General features: G+C 35.0%; 1 protein-coding gene across 33 annotated transcripts in view; it reads left to right on the top strand.

The window, feature by feature from the left end:
- Slmap (sarcolemma associated protein) overlaps positions 1-24412 on the top strand; it is a 147266-nt gene extending 122854 nt beyond the window's left edge. For 16 of the 33 annotated variants that reach the window (XM_047530311.1, XM_047530299.1, XM_047530303.1 and 13 more), the window contains 7 exons: positions 4326-4448; positions 6071-6145; positions 8669-8989; positions 9423-9540; positions 14092-14263; positions 18653-18787; positions 22174-24412. In XM_047530311.1, coding sequence (XP_047386267.1) covers positions 4326-4448; positions 6071-6145; positions 8669-8989; positions 9423-9540; positions 14092-14263; positions 18653-18787; positions 22174-22266 — 1037 coding nt within the window. In that variant the 3' untranslated portion in view covers positions 22267-24412. Of the gene's footprint in view, positions 1-4325; positions 4449-6070; positions 6146-8668; positions 8990-9422; positions 9541-14091; positions 14264-18652; positions 18788-20721; positions 20812-22173 lie in introns of all 33 variants that reach the window. The other 17 variants (XM_047530312.1, XM_047530302.1, XM_047530296.1 and 14 more) reach the window with 3 other exon arrangements.
- Positions 24413-24749: the final 337 nt, after the last annotated feature.

Genomic DNA, 24749 nt, shown 5'->3' with positions numbered 1-24749 from the left:
GGGTGGGCAGGGAGAGAAAACTGTGAAAGAGAATTTGAGATTTGAATATGCATGATATATGTGGAAGGAAGGTGGGTATGCACATACTGCTAGTAATTCTTTCAGGGCCATCAATGAAGATGGGTCAGAATTTCCTTAACCTTGCTTTAACTAAAGTGACAGAACCCTCAAATTTTTCCTTGTTATTTCTATATGATGACCAACTTTTGTTAATGAAATAATATCTTTATCAATACCTATTGAGAGATTTTGCAGATTGATTTTAAGAATAGACCCAAGTTGAGTTAGTCAGTGATCAGATATAAAGAAAAATCATCCAATTAGAAACAGGCATATTTTAGAAGAGTTTCTAAGAAATAAGCACCGTAACTCTAAATGGTGATTATGTTTTTCTTTTGTAAGAGTTTTATAAAAATAATGTATTTACTGATACATATTATAAACATTTGGGTTACGTTTGATTGTGTGTGGGTGTGCTTTATAATCTTTCCAATCTTTTCTTCAGTGTCCTGACATAATTTTCTCCTAAGGGAAGGTTATAAATTTTTAGACCTCACTGTTAACTTTTAAAGCTATAGAAAGGAATTACATGTAAGGGGCCCATTTGTTTTCCTCATCAAAATGCTTTACCCAACTTCCTGTGCTATTATTTTCATATTTAATTATTTCTCTTTTTAAAAAACCATCAAAGCTTTATTGAAAATTATCATATAATATTCTTCATGTTATTTATTCATCTAGGATTGGGAAAATAATCTAGAGTAGACTAAGCATTCTTAATGAGATGTAAATAAAATTATAATAGCAGTAGCACCTTTTTCCTGATATATTTATTTCAATCAGTTTATGCCTTTCTTCCCCCTAGTACTGGAGAACGAACCCAATGGTACTCTTCAACTGAACTACATCACCAGCCCTTTTTATTATTTTTAAGACAGGATCTCACTAAATTGTGCAGGCTGGCTTTGAATTTGTAATCCTCCTGCCTCAGCCTCCCAAGAAGCTTATAGGGATTATAGGCATGCCCAGCAACTATTTATTACTCTTTTGAAAGAGTAATAAAGAGTGGATCAAATCACAGTTTTCTGTATAATTGAAACCACCAACCTCCCTGTGGGGGGAAAAAAAAATTTTTATGGAATTCAGGATGGGCATAATAGCATATGCCTGTAATCCCAACTATTTGGGAAGCTGAGCAGGGGATTACAAATGCAAGGCTGGCCTGAGCAACTTAGACCCTGTCTTTAAAATAAAAGGAAAAGGGCTTGAGATGTATTTTAGTAGTTGAGCATTTCTTAAAAATAGTACTAACATTTACAAATATATGTTTAGAGTGGGAATAACACCTGTCTCAGGAGTCAAGTGTACAAATGCAACCATGTGGTAGAACATAAGCTCTGTGGGACAAATACAGTGAAGATAAGACTTTGGCAGACAGAAGACAATGTCCAGGTTTGGGACTTCTTTGCATGAAATTGGATGGTGGTATCAGGAGGAATTTTTAGAGAAAGTAGACCAATGAGGATGATAAAGAAGCCAACAAAAGATCCAACTGATGGATCTTTGATACAGGAATTTAAGCAGAAATGAGTGGGGCTTCTTCTTAGATGGTAGCATTATAATTGGTAATTTCTAATTATGAGAGGCCTCTGCCAAAGTTAAAGTTTGCAGTTAGGCTACCACCTGAGATTATCTCCTATGACTGCCTATATCCATGATGGGAAAAGGTTGTAAAGGTGGTTCTTAGAAGCCAAGCCTGGGACTGGGGTTGTGGCTCAGTGGTAGAACGCTTGCCTAGCATGTGTGAAGCACTGGGTTCGATCCTCAGCACCACATAAAATAAATAAATAAAGGTCCATTAACAACTTAAAAATAAATAAATAAATAAAGCCAAGCCTGGAACTGCCAGACTTTCTAAAGGGAGAAGCAATGGTATTGTTTCCTGCCTCAGCTAGATGACTGCAAACAGGAAAAATCGGGGAGGGGAGGAAGAGATGCGGCTACCTATTTACACACATACCTCCAATATTTACATGTATGTATATTTACATATTATCACACAAATCTATATTAATTTCTATATCTATATGTGTATAATTGAATATAATTATATAATCTTATAATGAGAAAACTGGATCCCTTTATCTACAATGTATTTCTTTTTTTGACAGGGTAGGAGGGTTACTGGGGATTTACCCAAGGTGCTTAACCTCTGAGCCACATCCCCAGTCCTTTTTTATTGTGAGACAGGGTCTTACTGAGTTGCTCAGGGCCTCACTGAGATGCTGAGGCTGGCTTTGAACTTGAGAACCTCCTACCTCAGCCTGCCTCCTACCTCTTGAGCCTGCTGGGATTACAAACATGTATCACCACACCTGGCTCTACAAAATAGTTTTTTTTGTTTGTTTTTTTGGTGGAGATTGAACCCAAGGCCTTGTGCAAAATAGTCCTTTGATCGTTTTTAGAACACATAGAAAATAGATTTAGTGGGTACAGAGGCACAAGCCCATAATCCCAGTGACTCAGGAGGTTGAAGCAGGAAGATCACAAGTCCAAGGCTAACCTCAGCAACTTAGAAAGGCTCTAAGCAACTTAGCGAGACACTGTTGCAAAATAAAAATAATAAGAAGGACTGGGAATGTAACTGAGCGGTCAAGTGTCCTTGAGTTCAGTTCCCAGTACCAAAAATAAATAAATAAGTAAATTCTGAATTATTGGACAATGTTTCTTTGGAAAAGAAACCCATATGTAGTTTTGCTTGTGCTGTTTTTTCATGGTTATCAAGTTAGAGCGGTAATCCTTGACATGGGACCTTTACCCACTGGGGGACATTTGGCAAAATCTGAAGACATTTTTATTTGTTATGACTCAGGGAGACTACTGACATCTGGGTAGAGACCAGGGAAACTACTAAATGTTCTGCAATGCACAGGGCAGCCGCCACAATAAAGTATTATTCAACCCAAATGTTCTGTAGCACTAAGGTTGAAAACTAAGCTTGGAAATGATTTTTAAGTGGGTATTTTTCCCACTTGTCAAACCACTTGAAAGTACGATACAGGCATCATGACCCTTGACTCTTAAATTTTCTGAAAATTAGGGCACTGCCCTATGTGATCATAAATCCAGAGATGGAGACCAGGAACATGCAGACTTCAACAGACTGTATGGAAAAAGCTGTCAAAGAGAATTTGTAGCTGATGTGACAGTGTCTCTACCACTAAAAAAATTCTGCCTATATTCCTCACCCTGACCAAAAGAGTTTTTGAAGGATAAATTGATTGACTAGTCTAAATGAGCCCAGAATCAAAATTTTTGACAGGGAAAATAAGATGTGATCTATGAGTATGAAAAAACATGCATATAAGTAACATCCGAGACCTACTATAATTTAATTGTGAAAAAATATTCTCAGATGTTTTGAAGGACCAAAGTTGTTATGGCTGAAGTACTTGTAAACTAAAGTCATACTCAAATAGAATGCAGTAGAAGAATGTGGCTTACTTAATTTGTTTATCTGTCAGTGTTCTGTAGCAGAAAGATTTAATGGAATGAAAGATGAGCCGTGAAACCAGAGATGAAAGAGGTTAAGGAAAGGTGGCATTTTTGAGATATAATGTTGGATTTAATTTATTTCAATAAATTCACTTATATAATTAATAGTTCAACAAATATTTATCTGTTATGTGTGTAGAGTTGGGGAAATGGTGATGACAAAGTAGGCTCAGTAGAACTCCCGGCCCCAGTTTTTACTTTGTTACATAACTTACATAAAATCGGTCTTTCTTGTTTCTTCCTTCTTTCCTTCCCTCCTTGCTTCCTTCCTTCTTTCCTTTCCTTCTTTTTGTGTTTCTATGTTTATGTCTATTTTCTTAAAGAAGAGTTTATTTTGTTTTTTCATTTCCAGCTAAGTTCCAAATGAAATTTTTCTGACTTACCAAAATTTCAAAATTGATGAATAGCATTATGTCTATCTTATGGAATTTTCAGTCTTGTATCAGCAGTATATGAGTGAAATATATCATTTAATGTATATTAATATATATATTTTATAATTCCATTACCATGAATTACTAATATATATGTGCATAAACATTTTTGTTTGTTTATATAACTGTATTTGTATTCTTTCTCCAGGGTAAAATGACTAAAATGCTTACTATAATTTTTTTAATACTTACTATAATTTGCTTCTAAGTTTTGTTTAACTCAGCTGTGTTATTTAACTATGCATGTCTAAATATGAAAAATATTGCCAGTCTTTGATTGTAGAGATTATAGTGTGATACTAACTCTTGCTTTTAAATTAAACATGTTTCTGTCAGATGACTTGCAGGGTGTGCACTCAGAAATTGAGGCAAAACAAGAAATTCAGCATCTTCGCAAGGAATTGATCGAAGCCCAGGAACTAGCTAGAGCAAGTAAACAAAAATGCTTTGAACTTCAAGGTGAGATCAAGATTACTTTGATTTGTCAGGGGATGTGAGGAGGCAGCTCAATATGGCTGACTGGCTGGCCCCAATCTTGGAGTCCAGAGATGTGGTTCCTTGTTTCAGGTCCACAACTTTATCATATATGTATGTAATCTTAACCTTTAGTTTTAGATTTCAGGGCATTTTAGATTTTAGATTTTCAGATTAGGGATCTCAACCTTTTTTTTCCAAAAGGAAAAAACAATATAAATTTCTAAGTTTTAGTTACATATAACTTTAGATAGTACAAAGAAAAGGGAAATTTATGTTCCCTCTGATTTTTTGATGTATTCTTCAGTAAATGAGAGGAACCAAGCAAGATTATGGCATAGAATCATCTAATATCCTGACCACTTTCTTTCCTAGTAGCTCACTTATCTCTAGTGTCACAAACCATTAGAACCTATGCTGTTTCCCCAGAGCTTGTACTTATTCACAGTAATTACCTTTTTGTAGTCAATTAATATCTGTAGCATCTTAAAATGAGAAAGTGAATGACCTATGCAGTCTTCATGTTCTCTCAGATGGTCTTCCTGATCAGGAGGAAAATTCACATCCCAGGAAGAAACTAGAAACTTTTTATTATTATTCTCTGCTTCATGAAGAAATTGGTATCTTAAAGAATTGAGAACTAGTGATACAACCCAATGGTAGAGCACTTGCCTGGCAGGTTTGCAGACCTGGGTTTGATCCCCAAAGTTACCAAAAAAAAAAAAAAAAAAAAAAAAGGAAAGAAAGAAAGAAAGAAAAACAAAAGAATTGGCAGTATTCCTTTAACTTGAAATATCCAGGCAATTTTTGTGTGTGTGGGCAGAGGGTACTGGGGATCAAACTGAGAGGGTCTCAATCACTGAGCTACATCCCCCAGCTCTTTTTATCTTGAGACAGGGTCTTGCTAAGTTGCTGAGGTTGGTGTTGAACTTGGGATCCTCCTGTCTCAGCCTCCCAAGTCATTTGGAATATATGCATACACTACCATGCCTGTCCAGGCTAATATATTTAATTGCAATGAAACTATATTCAGCTGTCAGCAACAATTTAGTTCAGTGCTTACAATGTACTTGTCAGTAAATATGAAGATTTTTAAAACTTTTTTAAAAATATAAGTTAAAAATGGATGATTAACAGTTATGAAGAATGTTTCTTGTAAAGAATACCACATACTATTTTAGTGATAGGATGTCTAGAAACAGCTATTCCATGACTACCAGTGACTCAGGATGCTAAGGCAGGAGGATTGCAAATTCGAGATCAACCTCTACAACTTAGTAACTTAGTTGTCTCAAAATTTAAAAAATAATAAAAAGGGCCGGGTATATAGCTCAGCGGTAGAGTATCCCTGGGTTCAATGCCTACTACCAAAAACAATTAAAAAGAAAAATAAAATCTCTACTACTCAGTTGAATAGCTTTATTATTTACTACTGTTTTGTGTTCCTAAAATCTTTGAACTAACTACTAATATTGATAATACTTATTGCTTAAGTATTAATACTGTTTCTTTCAGTAAGCTTCAGGAGAGTTTCTTAGGCATTTCCAGCTGCTCAATTCTGAGTACTTAAATTCATGAAATTAGTTGTACTGTGTTTTTACTTTTAGCTCTTTTGGAAGAAGAAAGAAAAGCCTATAGAAATCAAGTGGAGGAATCTGCAAAACAAATACAAGTTCTTCAAGGTATGGAGCATCCCAATGCTATTTTAGGTTTTTATTGTTTGTGTTTAGCATTCAAAAGGAGTAGAAAATAGGAGTACAAAGGGTCCCCATTTGTCATGGCTTTGGTTCTTCTCTAGAACCTGACAGAACTGGGCTCTTGGAGCTTTTTTCCTTAAAGAAGATATGAGAGAAGATTCTCCAGTAATCCATTATTAGACACCTGGAGTAGAAAGAGCAGGGGTAAAAATTTGGATTTGATAAGACTTACCGTTTCTGGTTTATGCCGTGAGTTGCTACATAGAAAACTTTGGAAAGTAAATCTGTTCTAAGCTACACTTGTGCCTCTGCACTTTTATATTGCTGTTTTCATTTTATTTAATGCTCAAAACACACCTACATTACAGCATGGAATAGAACATTGGTTTCTGCGCTGCCTTCATTGGTAATGGCTACCCTTCAAACATACCATTTTGCTATCTCTCTGGGTTATCACAAGTCATTAAAGAAATCACCAGAAAGACCCCTGTCTACCAAATGTCTACTTCCAGCTGAAATCCCCAGTATTATGAAGCTGTGATTCTTTTGAAATAACCCAGGAGAAGTCTTTCTTTCCTGTGCCAATGTAAAATTCCTAAAGCAAAATTAATCTGCCTTCATTGTCAAAGAAGGAATCAGTGTTACTTTAAAACTTGAGCTGAAGAGGTAAAATGAGAAGAAATTAAATAGACAAAGAATCAAACTTCAGAAGAGATGGGGAGTCATCATGTGAGAACTTTGATATTTGCCCAAAAATACCCCAGAGAAAAACTAGTCTTTTGAGTCTTATTATTTTCGAAGTGGAACATTTGAGTTATTTAAAATTTTGAATTTTATTATGATCAAATTAGAATTTCTAGAGTAGGTTGTATATGTTTTAAATTGAAAACTCTTTAAATTCTTACTGAAGTTTAATACCATTATCCTTTATCTTATATAAATCTGATTTGCATCTTTATTTCCATCTTATAGCATTTATGGGCAATTTTCCATAAAGGTTCTGTGACAGTGCTGCATTTGTCTTAAAGCTATATTGCCCAGGCATCATTGACTGCCCTCTAGTGCCAGCTTGTGTATTTTGAGACTTTATCAACAAGACTTCTCTCTGACCATTGTACCTTTTCAGATTTTGAACCTGTTACCTCAATCTTTCCTACAAATTTGAAAGGTCTCTTGTCATCTTTAATGTTTATGTAGCAACCTCCCCTCACCCAGCCCTAAGTCCTCTTAAATTATTTTATTATCCTTTGGAACTTTTTTTATTCATAATTTCCTTGTTGTTATGGTAACCGAGACTAGCATGCTAGTTCTGAGCCAAATATGACTTTATACAGATTGTTTCCAGGTTGGGTCATAGGTGCACAAGACCTAATCTTTTAAAAACACACCTCTTCAGTTAGAGATAAAATTTAATAATCCAGTAAGTACATTAATTCAACCAATAATTTTTTATTGTTTGCACTGCCACATATTGGGAATAGAGCACTGAGCAAAACAAAAGCCCTGCACACATAAGGTGTAGCTTCTAGTTCAAAAGATAAACAGTAAGCAAAAAATATGTACTGTGTTATCCAATAAGAGCTTTGAAGGAAAATAAAAGAGTAAAGGACCAGAGAATGACATATGGCTATTTTTTAGGTAATTCATCAGAGAGGGCCTATTTAAGGAATTAACATTTGAAAGAAAACTGAATCTGGAGAATATCAGATGTTTAATGCTTACCATTTGACCAAGCAATTCCTACCTCTATGATTCATGCTAATAATCAGGGACTGGGGTTGTAGCTCAATGGTAGAGCACTTGCCTAGCATGCATGATGCACTGGGTTCAATTCTCAGCACTGCATATAAATAAAATAAAGGTCCATTGATAACTAAAAAAAAAATTTAAAAAAATAAAATTATGAGCATTGCATTATGAGCAGCATTGTACATAATGATTAAACATTGAAAGCCTAAAATGTCTAAAATGAAAGGATTGGTTAAATAACTTATAGTGTAATTATGTTTGTTGAAAGATTTTCAGGGCTGGGGTTGTAGCTCAGTGGTAGAGTGCTTGCCTAGCATGTGCGAGGCCCTGGTTCAATCCTCAGCACCACATATAAATAAATAAATAAAATAAAGGTTTAAAAAAAATGATTTTCATCAGCAGGAGGATATAGAACATAATATATATTTAATATTATATATATTATGATCCATTCCTATTTAATGTTTTTGTATTGCATATAAAGATATAAGAAAAAGCTGGAAAATACAAAAATGTTAGAATTAATTTTCTCTGTATAGAGAACATAAAGATCATTTTGGTCCCCCCTACTGTCTTGGTATATTTATTTTGGTATTTTCTGCATCAAATATGGATCATTCTCACAATTTAATCAGAAGCAACAGTTCTGATGGCTAGGCTGTACAGTAGCAATAATCTTCTATTGGGTTGTTATTTTATTCTTAATAAAATATTAATCATTTTCTGTGGACTAGGAAAATAATAGATATACTTTTGTAGCCCAACTGCAGAGGTTACACATTGATATTGAGAATCTCCGGGAAGAGAAAGATGGTGAAATCACAAGCACTAGAGATGAATTGCTTAGTGCCCGAGATGAAATTTTGCTGCTTCATCAGGCAGCTGCAAAGGCTGCCTCTGAGCGGGACACTGACATTACTTCTTTACAAGACGAGCTTAAGAAGGTTCGAGCTGAACTTGAGCGCTGGCGGAAAGCAGCATCTGAGTATGAGAAAGAAATCACAAGTCTGCAGAACAGTTTTCAGCTTCGATGTCAACAGTGTGAAGACCAACAGAGAGTGGAAGCAACAAGGTTGCAAGGTAGTAGATGTATTTTATTTATTCTTTACTCCTGACAGAGATAACATTATAACTTATACAGAATAACCAGGCATGTTTTTCTCTTTGATAGTGATCAATTATATAAAGCAGTTCTATAGTGGAACTATAAATATATTCTTCAAGTCTACAAGTTCTACAATAAATTACAATTTTTACAATTCTGTACTATTAATTTATTAAAAATTGTCTTTAAAAAGTGAAGTAAAAAAAAAGTACTACCAAGTTCAAGGTGATGGAACTTCCTAAAAGTATAGATGCAAAGTAACAGGAATCAAAAAATGGCCATGTAAAATTCAACATGCCTTTTTTGGGATATGAGCAGAGTATGTTCTCTAAAATATTTCCTTTTATCCTTTGAATAATAATAGAAGTTATGTTCTTATATTAATAATATGTTTTGAAACTATTTTAGGTGAACTAGAGAAGTTGAGAAAGGAATGGAATGTATTGGAAACCGAGTGCCATTCTCTAAAAAAGGAAAATGTTTTGCTATCATCAGAACTGCAGCGGCAAGAAAAAGAATTGCACAAGTATGCAAGAACTCTCTTTTTTAGCTTAAAAATATTTGTCTTACATTTTATCTAAATTAAATATAATTTTGATACTTAAATACCTTTTGGGAGCAAAATGTTCAGCCAAACTCTGGGTTTTGACTGGGTAACCATGCTAATAAATAAATATCTCATCATATTTTTCTTCCACCACCATCATCCTACATGTACTTTCCTTTTGGTGTAGTCATGGAATATAAATTCATTAAATGTCCTCTTCTCACCAAAAAAAAAAAAAAAAAAAAAAAAAAAACCAGAACAAACCAAACAAACAACAAAGGCCTATAATTAGTCATTGAACTTGCTTGAACTTGCTCTATAAATGATAATAAATTTCATATACAAATTTTTTTTTTTTTTTTTTTTTTTGCATCAGTGATTCCCTCTATTATTAAGAGTGATCAGGTGATCAATAAAGAATTTTAACTACTAAAAGATATAAATTCAGCTTCTGAATTTCAGGCAGGGTTATATAGAGAATATTAATATGTAAAATCAAAAATTCTCTAAAACCAGCTAAATCTTTCTAGTATCCGGTACCTTGCAAGTAAACTGATAAATGAAGTAGATTTATGCCAACAAATTTACTGGAGTCCTGTTTTACCACCAGCATTTGCCATATTTAAATTCAAAATTGGTTTCTTTAAAATGTGGTCATTCATGTTAATCTTTTTAAATTTTTAGTTGTACATGGACACAATACCTTTATTTTGTTTATTTAGTTTTTTTATGTAGTCCTTCATGAGTGCTAGGCAAATGTTCTACCACTGAGCCACAACCCCAGCCCTCATGTTAATTTTTTTAAATCAGTGTTTATGTTCCATTTCAGAGTTATGAAAAGTAATATATTTCTTTTTGAAGCCATTCTTAATTAATCTCAGCCCCCTCCCCCAGCACCCCAAAATGGAAATCTCTCTCTTTTTAACCTTGTGTTTTCACTCCTAGAGAGTATTAAGTTTAGCAAAAATAGAAAACAAACCTTAGCGGAAAATAATGACAGTACTACCTATATCAGAAAATAATGTTTTGGTTTTTTTTTTAATATTTTTTAAGATGTTGATGAACCTTTATTTTATTCATTTATTTATATGCAATGCTAAGAATTGAACCCAGTGTCTTACACACGCTAGGCAAGCGCTCTACCACTGAACCACAACCTCGGCCCCTAATTTTTTTTTTTTCTGTTTATAAAAACAATTATAATGTTGACTATACATTTAAAACATCAAGAACTGCTGGATTCAGCAGCATACACTTGTATTCCCACCAATTTGTGAGGCAAAGGCAAGAGGATCACAAGTTCAAGGCCAGCCTCAGCAAAATAGTGAGACCCTATCTCAAAATGTTTAAAAATAAGATAAAAAGGACTGAGGATGTAGCCCAGTGGTAAAGTAAGTAAATGAATAAGAACTAACTAACTGAAAGTACAGGATGTACTGATTTTTTTCTCTACAGTCCCTCCTTACAGTGTCATGCATTTTTTTTTTTTTTTTTTTTTTTGGCAGTACTGGGGATCGAACCCAGGACCTTGTGCTTGCAAGGCAAGCACTCTACAAACTGAGCTATCTCCCCAGCCCATGCATTTGTAATATAAGTGTCTATAAAGCACTTTTATTTTCTCTTCCAGTGTCATAACTTTTCCTTAATCTTTTCATAAACTTTTTGTGTTACTTTTCAAATGTGGGGAAATAATTAATAATAAGGAATAAAACAAATGTTTGTTTATAGCATGTAAAAATTCATAAAAGTTCTTCAAAAATATGAATAGGACATAATTAAGGCCCAGAATATAAATATACATACCTATATGTATGTATGTTGTGTGTGTAAGAGAAAACAAGAATGAGAACACATTCATACAAATTATTTGGTATAGAGGATGTGTAAAATGATGCAGATATCCAAGTTCTCCATGTTTGGAAAACTAAATCCAGTTAGTTTGATAGTCTATCAAGCAAGAACTGCCAGTGTTTAATTATTAGCGTTCATTATCTTAATATTCTTGTTTTATGATATTTTAAATAAAGTGTTGAAAAACAAATCTGCAGACTCCTTGTGAGTAGAAGCATATGGCCTAAAAATACTAGGCTTCAGTCAGGCTTCATGGCATACCTGTAGTCCCAGACTGAGGCAGAGGATCACTTGAGCCTAGGAGTTTGAAACCCAGCTCAAAAAAAGGAACAGTAGGGTATGGTGATATATGCCTGTAATCCCAGTGATTTGGGAGGCTGAGGCAAGAGGATCACAGATTCAAGGGCAGCCTCAGCAACTTAGCAAGATCCTATCTAAAAATAAAAAAATAATAGGTTCAATCCCCAATTACATTTCCCCCACCAAAAACAAAAACAAACAACAACAACAACAAAAAACTCTAAAGGAAAGCTAGCTTCTAAATACTACTTAAATGCTGGGGAGGGTTATCAAATGAATTTAGAGACTACACCAGAAATTTTTAAGAAACAAAATCAGTCTATCTTATATACTTTACATGAGTTTATTTAGATGACCAATAATCTAATTCTGGATCCTAGAAAAAGGAACCACTACAAGGTCTTATATGTCATTTAGTTCCTAGCCGTATAGCCCTGACACCATCAGGATCACCCCTAAGAATCTGTTTAGCATATAATCTGATATAATCAGGATAGAATTTATAATTTCTTGCCTCAGTTACAATATTAAATCTGATTCTGATTCTTGTGATCCATTCTGAAAGACCATACACTGTCACCTTGAAAATCTTACTTTTTTTGTTGTTGTTTGTTTGCAGTACTAGGGATTTAACCCAGGGCCTCACACATGCTAGGAACCACTCTACCACTGATGTACATCTCCAACCTTGTTTTTAAATTTTTTTTTTTGGGGGGGGGGGGTGCTGGGGATCGAACCCAGGGCCTTGTGCTTGCAAGGTAAGCACTCTACCGACTGAGCTATCTCCCCAGCCCCTTGTTTTTAATTTTGAAACAGAATCTCAGTAAATTGCCCAGGCTGTTCTTGAATTGTGATCCTCCTTGCCTCAACCTCTACAGTTGCTGGGATAATGGGTATGTGCCACGGGGCCTGGCTTGAACAAGCAATTATTATTCACACGTATCAAGCTGTTTTCCTCATGTGTAAATCATATTTTTATTTCAAATTATAAAGTAATCATATAATTTAAGCTAGAGAATAGTTTCATAAATTATTGAGTTCAGCCCTCTTGTTTGATATTCAAAGACAACTGACACTCCCCTTTTTTTATTTCTGTCTGTATAACATGGTGCCTGGCACAGGTCTAAGAACTCTAAAAATGTTTATTGAAAGAATAAAATGTTTTGCTGGAGATGTGACTCATTGGTAGAACACTTGCCTCACTGGTTTTGATCATCAGCACTGCAAATATATAAATAAATAAGAAGAAGGAAGGAAGAGAGGGAGGGAGAAGGAGAAAGAAGGAAGGAGGGAGGAAGGAGGAAGAAAGAAAGGAAGGAAAAGAAAGAATAAAATTTATTCATTAATTGACTTGCTCAACATCCCACAGTTAAATAGTAACAAGGTTAGGATCTAGATTCAGCTTCCTAGTTCTTCACCCCATGTATTTCTCCCAGTTTGATGTTGCTTCTCATTTGAGCAGGTTTATCTTTAGGGCACCCATTCTATTTGTCAGGTACTTATACATACCAGAAAGTAGTTGAAATGTATATATTCTTTTCCTAGCCCTGCCTGAATTTTTTAATGATCAATTAATGTAATTTTATAAAGCAAAATATACAATTAAAAACCTATTTTGGGGGGCTGGGGAGATAGCTCAGTCGGTAGAGTGCTTGCTTTGTAAGCACAAGGCCCTGGGTTCGATCCCCAGCACCCCCCCAAAAAAAAACAAAACCTATTTTTTAATTAATTAATTTATTTATTTATTTTGCAGTGCTCGGGATTGAACCCAGGGGGTACCACTGAGTTACATCCCCAGCCTTTTTTATTTTTTATTTTAAGAAAGGTATACACTGTGGCTCAGGAGTCTGAGCCAGGAGGATTGCAAGTTTGAGGCTAGCCTCTTCAATTTAGGAAGACCTTAAGCAAATTAGTGAGACCCTGCCTTAAAATAAAAAGGATTAGGGATGTAAAAGATGTGGCACCTCTGAGTTCAATTCCTAGTACCAAAATATGTTTTAAAAAAAGAAAGGAAGAGAAAGAAGGAGAGAGAGGGAGGGAGGGAGGGAAGGGACTCACTAATTTGTTGAGACTGGCCTCAGACTTCAGAACCTCGTGCTGCAGCCTCCCATATCACTAGGATTACAAGCATGCACCACCACTCCTGGTTTCTTCTATTTTTAAAATTTCAAGCTTTATGTATATCTGATAGGACACAATTTTGAGCTTGCAGTTTTAGTGTTTTAATGCTTTTTATTTATTGAAAACGCCTCAATCTGTTTTTTAAACTTTTCTTCCTCCTCTGAAATCCAGTCTCACCTAATGAAATATTTAAGAAATTGAACTTCTTACTGTGTCCGGTTTCTATCTGTGAATAACTTGTCAATATTTATGATGCAGTTCTCAGAAGCAGAGTTTAGAGCTTACCAGTGATCTCAGCATCCTTCAGATGAATAGAAAAGAACTTGAGAACCAAGTGGGATCCTTAAAAGAGCAGCATCTTCGGGATTCAACTGATTTAAAAGCTCTTCTCAGTAAGGCTGAAAACCAAGCAAAGGATGTACAGAAAGAGGTAAAGCGAAAAGACATTATGAGCCCAATTATGGTTGGACTTAAAGCCAAAAGCAAATCAGATATCCATGCTAGTTAGAAATAAAGGGAAGCAGAAGTCCATTACCTGTCACAAAGGTGACACTTGAAGCATCCCTGCTTGATGATTTCTAGCTATGTAGCATGGTCCATGTATACAGAATATATCAGTAGGGTTTGGTCTCAAAATTACAAATATACAAAAGTACATTTTAATTTTTCTTTACCAGTTAGTTGACCTACATGAGAAGCCCTTCATACCAGATCACTTGATCCATTATTTATCTTTCAAAGAGATTATCATATTTAACTTAGAATTCTTTTGGAAAGCAAGCTTGGGCCATACTACATGATGCTGGGGTTATGTCTGGGTGAAACTGGCCTAAAAAGTTCTTAAAATTCACCTCATACCCAGCCTGCCAAATACACTTTCTAACTTTTTACTTTCTCCTTTCCACCCTCTTTCCCCTTCTTCACAAATATGCACACTCAAATTTCAAGGCATTTGCTTAAAACCTTGATTTACGTGACTTTTTAAAAAAATTATGTTAAAAAATGCTGAGAGCTATCTTTGAAACAGAGATCCTACCTAGCTTCTTCCTGAGCAACACAGGTACCTTTCCTTTAAGTTGACAACAGTGCAGTAAGACCTGTGATCAGTCCTGCTGGCCTCATATCACTCCCTGCATTGTCTCCTGGCCAGCTCAGGGAGGGGATGCAAAAGGCTGATGAAATTCATCTGCTCATCTGGAACTACCCCAGTGGTAGACTCACTTAAAGGAAAGATGCTTTATAAATAAGAAGGAAGTTGAAGACAACTTTTTTGTCTTTAATTATGAATTTTCCCAAAATTGTTTTTTGAAGATCTGTTTAATTAATACAGTTTCTCTTTGTGCTTTGCTTTCCTTGTAGTATCCTGAATTTTGAAATGATTACTGTTCCTCTGTCTTTGTGTTTGTTCTTAAAGAAAAAAACTGTAACATTTTTTATTTTCATGTAGGCATATTGATTTTGTAATATGTCTGTCTTTACCTTGCTGAGGATATGTGTTTTAGGAGAAATATAATTTTATTTGACTGGAACACAAATTTTGTGCCAAAGTAAATATCCTAGTATTTAATACTGTAAGCACTTTGTGTCCTTCCAGTCCATATGCCATAATTCTTTGAAAATCTGGGAAGAATGCTGTGGTTGGAAGATGATTCTGTTGTGTGTTACTATGGATGCATTTAGCCATTTTGTTGCATTATTTGTTCGCCTGTTCTGGGTCACTGAGCAAAATGCTTTAACTGTTTCCACAAATGGCAGTGGCATGTTGTCACAGTGTCTAAACTGTTGATAGTCTTTGGATTGCATTAAATGCAGCACATTTAAAAATATGTCTGAGCTTGTCAATATGTTTCCTATTTTCTTGTTCACTGTTTTCCATTGTGAAATGATGTGTAGTCATCATATTCCTTTGTAATGTGAAATTGCTCTTTCTGTTTGTCCTAATGTCAATGTATTAGATACTAGCCTGTAAAATATTCTTTAATGAGGTTCTTATCTCTGTGAAATCCACTACAAATCTTTTATTAATATACATTTATTCCCTTTCAACATTTTTCCTTTATTCTCTTTTCTCTCAAAATCATACCTAATATGCATAGTATCATGCTTATGTATCTTCAACACTGTAACAGATCAAACTATTACAAGTTAAGCAAAGCCCAGATATGATTATTTTTATGAAGAGGAAACAAAGGTATTGCTGACATATGTGATATGTCCCTCTTAATCAAGATAGAGCTCATTCTTACCTCAAAGTTAGAAAGCAAAACTGGGCACAGTGATACACATCTGTAAACCCAGCAGCTTGGAGACTGAGGCAGGAGGATCCAAACTTTGAGGCCAGCCTCTGCAACTTTTTGAGACCTTATCTCAAAATAAAATAAAAAGGGCTGGGGCTGTAGGTCAACAGAAGAGCACCTCTGGGTTCAATCCCACTGCCACCCACCCCAACCCCCTGCAAAAAAAAAGTTAAAAAGCAAGATGAAGCAAAAAAATGATATCCAAGCAAGGTGTGAAACCAAGACTGCAGAAGGTGACCTTTGTTCCACTAATTAAATTTATATATGTGGCAGTTTGCATATGAATGAATATTTTACAAGGAAATAGAGAAAAATGAATTTTAATTTTCAGTATTCAGAGAAAATGATGATATATCATCTCTATATTTGATTTTAGAAAGCATCTATACATTTTAATTTAATAGGAACATCTGTAATTTAAGAATGCCTAAAACATTGAGCACACACATGTCTACTCCGAAGACTCTTGAGTTTGGTGGGTCTGGGAAGTGGCTCAGTTGTACAGTGTGTGACTGTCTTGTGTGAGGCCCTGAGTTCAGTGTTCAATCCTCAGCACTGTTTAAAAAAAAAAAAAAAGAATTTGACTTCACCATCCTGCTGTGTAGGCCAATCTTCCCTACCCACTTCCCTGCTAGAGGTGAGCAGCAGGATCTTCCTGAACTGCCTTCCTGTGGTTCTGCTTCCCAACTCCTAGAATGGAGAAATGATTAAGTGCTTTGGTGTAAAGTGCAGTCTGGATGCAAGAATGGTGGAAAAGGAAAGTAAGGGAAAATTTTGGTCAACAGAGCACTTTTTACTTATGCTTTATTAGTCACTGTTAAGAATTAGTTCATGGATCATTGAAAATTGATTATGTTCTAAGGTACAGAAACATCTAGGTACACTGACTTTGCTTTGGCAGCCTGCCAGTAACCTTCTGCCTTCAGGAACAAGTCCACAGCCCCTCACATCAACTGGAAAAAAAAAAAAAAAAAAAAGTCACAAAGCCTGTGAATTTCACTCCTGAGTTCATTCTGTGGCATACTATTCAGGCTTGTTCTGGGAACATTGTTAAGTATAAGGGAGTGTTTTGTTGTTGTTTTTATTTTTTTATATATTTTTTAGTTGTAGATGGACACAATACCTTTATTTTATTTATTTATTTTTTATGTGGTGCTGAGGCTTGAACACAGTGCCTCACATGCGCTAGACAAGGATTCCACCATTGAGCCATACCCCAGCCCAAAAGGGAGTTTCTTTCATGTCTTTCTTGCCCCTTTCTGGTGATGTCCATGTTGCCTCTGACCCTTGTTCTCTCCCATGTCTCCTAATTACACATTTTCATCCTTCTTAATATCTATCTTTATTGACCATAACGATGAGTTCTAGTCACTCAGAGAATTTGGGGGAGAAGCATCATCCTAAAGGTGTCCTTTGTTGAGGAATTTTAGAACATAGGTAGAGAGGAACTGGAAACCCTTCAGCCTCATAAGCCATATTTTGGGAAGAGGAGGAACCTTTCTGACAGTCTATATACCCATGGTGTATTTATTTTGTAGTCCTTGTCTTTCCTTCTTCCTTCTGAAACATTCAGAGAGGGCAGAGGGGGCACTAGAAACAGAGACAAAGGCATGCCCAGCAGCAGAACAGTCATCTCTTTGGGAGCACAGTTTGTATATAAGATGCAATATCTAGAAGTGGAAACAGTTTAGAATACCAGCTTTCTGGGGATATTTAAAGAGGGGGCAAACAACACTCTTCATTACATTGGTCTTACCTGTGTTCTAGGGATAGTTTGTCTGAAAGTCATATTTATCTTCATAGTACATATTTTATATAGATATGTTTATATTATAAATGTTTGAACTGTGTTCAAACTAGAAAGTGACATTTTCTCTATAGAAAAATTTCTATCAGAAACAAATTTGTTAAAATTATTTTTAATTGACGTTGACAGATTTTAAGTGGAGAAAGTTTCCAATCATGATGGGTGGGGTACTTTAGGAACATTTCTTTGTTTCATTTACCTTAAAAAATCACTTAGCTAGAATACTTTAATACCAACTGATGCTGGATAAAGACCTATTGGAAGTCGTTATTTTTTTTAACTTCAAAACTAAAATAGCTTGGCTGACATTGCATACTTACCAGAATGTAAACTCAGGCTTCCTAACATTGCCATTTAACTAGGCTATGAAATTTTTCTTCACCTGCTTTTCTTTTGCTCAGTTTGAAATTTCCCTTTTCTCCCATAACTCACTTGGTGGAAAAAGTGACCTTTTATATTAGAAACAGATGACCAAATGATGTCTTCTGTTCTTTTTTTTTAACTCCAGGGCCAGAAAATTCTTAACATAGAATCAAGTCAACATTAAGGACTTCTTACTATGAGTGCAAATGATTTTCATCCTTCTTAAAACAAAAAGGCTTGACTTTGGTGTCGAAGGTGACTAAATGGGGTCTGGTATATAAACCTGACTAGAACCATTACTTCATACCCATTTTAAGTCAAGTCTGCACACTCTTTTTTTCTTTGCCTTTAGTATGAAAAGACACAGACTGTACTCACAGAACTGAAGTTGAAGTTTGAAATGACTGAGCAGGAAAAGCAATCAATCACAGATGAGCTCAAACAATGTAAAGACAACCTGAAGCTGCTCCGAGAGAAAGGAAATAATGTAAGTCTTTGTCAACTTGGCTTAGCTTTAATTGAGAGGAAGGTGAGAGACTTGAAATTGGTTTTCATAGGACTTTATTACTGATTTGAGAAACTAAGTGGCCTTGGTTACAGATGAAATATGCTTTTCATTATGATGTTCTTTGATGAATCATTGTCCTGTTGGATTTTTTAGTAAGAATTTACCCCTTTCACTTATGCCCCTAGAAGAGCCTGAGGACTGCCTGGAGGAAAAACATTGTTTGCAATAAAACAATTTACCTAAGAACTATAAGCTTTTCTCGTATGAGACTGAAGTTCTGTCATCTGGTTTTTGTTTCTTTCCTGCTGGGATGAAGCACTAAATACATCAGGGACCCATTTAAGAAAAACTACATATTGATCCTTAGCATTTGATTGTATCAAAAAGGGGAAATTCGATATGGTTTTCATTTTATACTAATAATGTTCTCACAAGGCACATTCCTAAAAAGCTTAGTGTCTCTTTGGCATTCTGTTCGTATTAGGAAATATTTGGTGAAATTCTGTAGGGCTGAGAGGGAGAGAGAAAGTATATATGTGAGAAAGAGAAAAGCAGACAGAGGTGGGGGAATGTTTTGATATGAATTGAGTTTGACAATGTTTGTTTTTCATTTGCTCTAGAAAGGTCTTTTAAAAGATGTTATACTAAATAAATGTCATGTTGTACGTTTTGGTGATCATTACCTTTGTGGGCCCTAACTGATGGATGTTCAGTGTGGTTGGTTGTGCTCTTATTTCAAACTCTGTCATGGCTTGGACACTGCAGTGGATGTGAGCCACGTATTTCCATGGAGGAAGGCACCTCGCTTAACTTAACAGCACAAGTACAAAAGAGTGATGTTGCATGGCCATCCGGTTACGCAGTTGTACACAGAATGCTCATGAGTTGTGTCCAACTGTCCTTCGCTTAAGCACGTTAGATTTTAAACAGTAAAGGATTGTTGCTTTGGTAGAAGCCTTTTAGAAATTGATAAATTGGATGTGAAGGCTTTCTGCTAGCAAAAATGGATTGCATTTGGTTTTGTTTTGTTTTGTTTTGTTTTAAATGTAGATTATAGAATTCTTCTAAAATCAGATCATAATAATTTGATTAGTTCTTTTTTATATTCATATCCTTCTGAGGATGAAATTTTAGTCCACTTCCTGCTAAATTAATGTATGAAGACATCTAACGTAATCAGAATGGACCTCCCTGTATATTTAGAATCTTTTCAAAAGTAATCTTGCTATTACTATTTTTATAGTTGTAAAAAGAAAATTACCTTAGGGATGAATCTCCCTTTTTTGTGATATTGAACTTATGGTTTAATACATTTAAAAATTCAATTATATTCTAGTATCATAACTGAAAACCCTAAGACTCAGCTGCCTTTTCTTTGTGTACCAAGCGTTTTCTCATACGTTGTGTCACATCTTTTGCCTGATTTAAGAAGTACACAGCATTTATTTTTAAGCTTGAAAGCAGTAAACTAGAATTTGGGTTGGAAAAAAGCAAAAGGTTTTTGATAGAGGAATAAATAAAATAAACATTAGCCTTTGCAAAGGGAACATATTATCAAGTAATGGATTTCAGATATGGAGCAAAATTAATATACTGTCAAACAGAGCATCACTTGGTGAAGTCCCTGCTCTGACTTGTTAATGTGCTAGGTTTCATTTGAGTATTAGGTACACCCACCCTGATCGTTGTCTCCGGCTGTTCCTTTTGAAGTTGATAGTTTGCCAGCATACACACCACAATCCATCATTCTGGATTGTGTTAGATGTCTTTAAATTGTTTGAATCAGCGCAAAACCTGAGTGGTATATTTCTATTACCGCAGTCTTTCCTTCCTCCCACCCTCCTGGGGTCTAAATCATCTTATCTGATTTTTTCATAGCATAAAATGATTTTAATATCCCTTCCCTTCTTTAGCCTTCCATATTACAACCCGTCCCAGCCGTATTCATCGGCCTATTCCTGGCTTTCCTGTTTTGGTGTTTCGGTCCATTGTGGTAGAGAAAGGTACAAGCACTACTGTTGAGTCCTTGTCTGTTTGTCCCCGTCACCTATTTGTGCCATATTTGTAATATAGTGCATGGCAAAACCACACAGATACTTTGTTACCTGAAGCAAACCCTTCATTTAGTATGCCATGTATTTGTGTCATACCAATGAATGAACAATCAACTAATCACATAACATTTTGTCTTGTTTCCTTTGTAGTAATGCTAACCATGAATTAATTCCAACCTAACCAGTTGTTAATATGCTTCCTTTAACTGAGTCTTTATCTTTAGCAAACTGGAGTAAACAGTGAATTTCTACATTAGTACCCGCTTCCCAATTATGTGTTTAATCAGATTTGAATGAGAAATGAAGAGTTTGCATCTTTGAAGTTTTCAGCCAACTTTCCTCCCCCTTCTTCCTTCTCCTTTCCCTTTCATAGCATAGTTTCTCTGTTTCAACCCTTTGCCTGTTTGCACTTCAGCTATGAAGATGAAAGAGAATGAGATTGGCATAATGAACCATTGGCTCACAATGTCAAACCCCAATACAAATTTACTTGTAGGGATTTAAGCCCTATACCATATTTTTTTTCTGAGTCCTGATCTGCAAATCAGAGTATTTCTTTGAAAACCAACTTCCTCAACAAGACTCTTGGAACAATAAAGGTACCAATCAAAGCAAGTTATATTATAAAGGCTTCTGAAAGTTAACAGGAAATAGTCTATCCTTGCTTGCCTCTAACTGGCATGCATATTAGTAGAACATATGAAATGGATCACATGATTTTATTACCCTGGACAAGGTCTTTATCAGAAGTATCAGACAGGCAGTGTCCCTAACGGCACTTACCCATCTTGAACCTCTCTGATTTTGTCTTTAGTTTCAAGTTAGAGGATCAAAGCCTAGACCATTTTTTTCCTATCACTTAACTACCAGGCATTGTATAAAACTATCCCAATACCTGATCTAGTTTTCATCAAGAAACAAACATTTTAGGAAGAAACATACTGCAGGCATCAGTTATACATACATCAGTTATATTGGAATCTGTGGGTACCAGAGTAAATAAAGCAGGCCAAGCCCAAAGGATTTTTAGAAGTCACTACTCCATTTCAACTACAACAAAGTTGAAAACTGCCCAGGACTTTCCTGGGAAGTATTAGGCTTCCAAATAATGACCCTGCTATTATATAGCTCTCCCTATACTTGCACTCCTTCTCTCTTTTTTCTTTCTTTTTACTCTTTATTCTTAAAATGCAAAGATAAGATTTTTCCAGTATTCTGTTAAGTATTCAGGACTCTGTGGAACCAAGGGGTTAATAGGAATTAAAAGAGAGGGGAGAATGTGATATTGACTCTTGGTTTCTTTCCATACAGAAACCCTGGCCCTGGATGCCCATGTTGGCTGCCCTGGTTGCGGTGACAGCCATCGTGCTGTATGTGCCAGGTCTGGCCAGAGCTTCTCCATGAGAGCGTTTCTTGAGTCCGTACACCGTCCTCCCTCTAGAAGCTGGCATCACACTCATGCTGGGGACAAACAGAACCATTTTCTTCTTTTTTACCTCTTAAAACAGCAGAAGTGCAAGAATACAACTGTAGGGTCATTGCTTTAAATTATATAAAATGTATCTGTCTATAGAGAGAATATAAAATTGTGACTTTATTCTACTGTAAGCAATAATTTGCTTGCAATTTTTCATGTAATTTTTAAATAAGTATGTTGAGATTCTGAATATTATGGTGGCCTAACGTAGGCTTCTTGGTACACCAAATTATTTATACCATTAAATTTATGGGTATTTTATTCTGAATTCTGATGGCCAGATAATTCATTTTTCTGATTCGATAACTACCCAAATCGGACAACCAATACATACATGGGAAGAGAGGCCCTGTGTGCTCAGTGCCTATCAGTTTGAAATATATGCACATATATATATATTTTTTACATATTTACGCCATTTTTACTTGTTATGAAACCACTGAGCTATTGGGAACAAGACTTAGAGACAACTCTTTGTGTGGGTTTTTTTTTTTTGTTGTTGTTGTTGTTTTTTGTTTTTTGGTTTTTTGTTTTTTTTTTTTTTTAAGGAAAAATACATTTGGAAAATATTCCATTTTAGCGATAATTTGGTGAATATGTGCACGCTCATTCAGCCTTAATGTGACTTGAAGATGTGGAGGACATCAACTTTGAAAAGCTTTCCATGAGAGTGTGTGTTTTCTTGAGCAACCTGAAGTATTTCTGGGCGCGAAACATAGTAATTACACAATTTCAGTGCAGTCAACCAAACTGTTGAATCAATTGGAATGTAATTTTATTAAACCTCATGTATTTAAAGAGATATTTTCTTTACAAGCCAAGTTACTTTCTCATATACAACATTTTAGGAAGCATGATTTTTTTTTTTCTATCATCTATTCCTCCAAGCATGTTTCATTGAAGAAAGAATTATATCTCTTTAGATAAACTTTTATTGACCTAATTTGGTTATGATGTTTCAGAGCTAATTCATGTTCAAGGTGAGCTGTTACTTAACAACAGGTTTCCTGGTTGGTTATGCAAGTGGTTATTTTCTTTTTATTGTTATTAATTGGAACTTTCTGTTAATTAGGAGCACTATTCCCAAAATTGATAGTGTTCCATGCACATTTGAAGCACCTAAACACTGCTTGATACTATAAATTTAAAACACAGAAGTCAAAGTTTAGCTATGGTTTTGTGCAGCACCATAGTTATGTCAATAAAGTTTATTTAGATCATAGAATATCCTAAAGTATCACATAGTTAAAATTTTCAGTCAATAAAGACTGGGAGGGAATGTCAGTGAATTGGCTTGAATGTTCTTTGTGAGTACACAGGTCTAGCCAAATATTGAAATAGGAGTTTAGGATATAATTTGCCTTGTGATGTTTGGCAGTTATTGTTTATACTTAAAGGTTATATTTTAAGCTATTTGGGACTGCTGTTGGGAGGATCACTAGATTTATGGAGGAATTAGTCACAAATGACTTGTAGAAAATACTGTCATATAGTTCATTTCATCATTTTTCTGTTGCAGGAAGCCACTCCACCACAGAATGCTAATATGCCAGTGGTACCCAGTACCTCTTGTATATAGGTTATTGCAAATATTGTTCTGAAATGCTTAACTTCAGAATTACATTTTTTAAAGTAAATAATTGTTTGAAATCTATTTTGTAAAGATAAAAGTACAATAGAATTTCTGGAGTACAGATTAAACTATTTGCACTAACACACGTGATGTGCATGATTTAATAAAATAACTTTACTCTCCCTATGCATGTTTGAGTTGGACATCATTGAAATTTTTAGTGCTGATTCTACTATTCAGTTGTTAATAATCTTTGCTTGAAATGACTCTTTAGACAAACATAACATATGTTTGGTGTTATTCAGGGTTTAAAAGAAAACACAGAGCTATTTCCTCCAATTTTTATTAGCCTTTTATTTAACTTACTGTTCTAATTTTTTTCCCTTTTAATATGTTTATTGTTAAAATGTGACTCATTTGCCAGACAAGTCTCATTACCTATAAGGTCTAGTATCAATATTTACTTTATTCAAATTGAATAAATGGGTCTTTGTAGTTACTTCCAGTTTTTTTCCTCAAGAATATAAATGAGCCTATTCATAAGCAATACCTTCAGTTTTGTTCAGTCTACTTCTAGGTTAAAGAGTAGAATTATTCCCCCATAGTGATAGTCATTAAGAAATTTTAAGCATCTACCTTATAATGATACATTTAAGAATTATTCAAAGGTGCTATATGACAGGGTTAGAAAATGAAAAGAACATGGTGTTTAAAGCTAACCAGATATATATTGATATCTTGACTCTGCCTTTTATTGGCTTTGTTACCTTGGGCAAATCATTTTCTGAGTTTCCATATCCTCATCTATAAAATGGGGAAAATAATACTTATATTTGT

Source organism: Sciurus carolinensis, chromosome 17, assembly GCF_902686445.1.
Source record: "Sciurus carolinensis chromosome 17, mSciCar1.2, whole genome shotgun sequence".
Classification (NCBI taxonomy): domain Eukaryota; kingdom Metazoa; phylum Chordata; class Mammalia; order Rodentia; family Sciuridae; genus Sciurus; species Sciurus carolinensis.
This window is presented reverse-complemented; position numbering and strand designations above follow the sequence as displayed.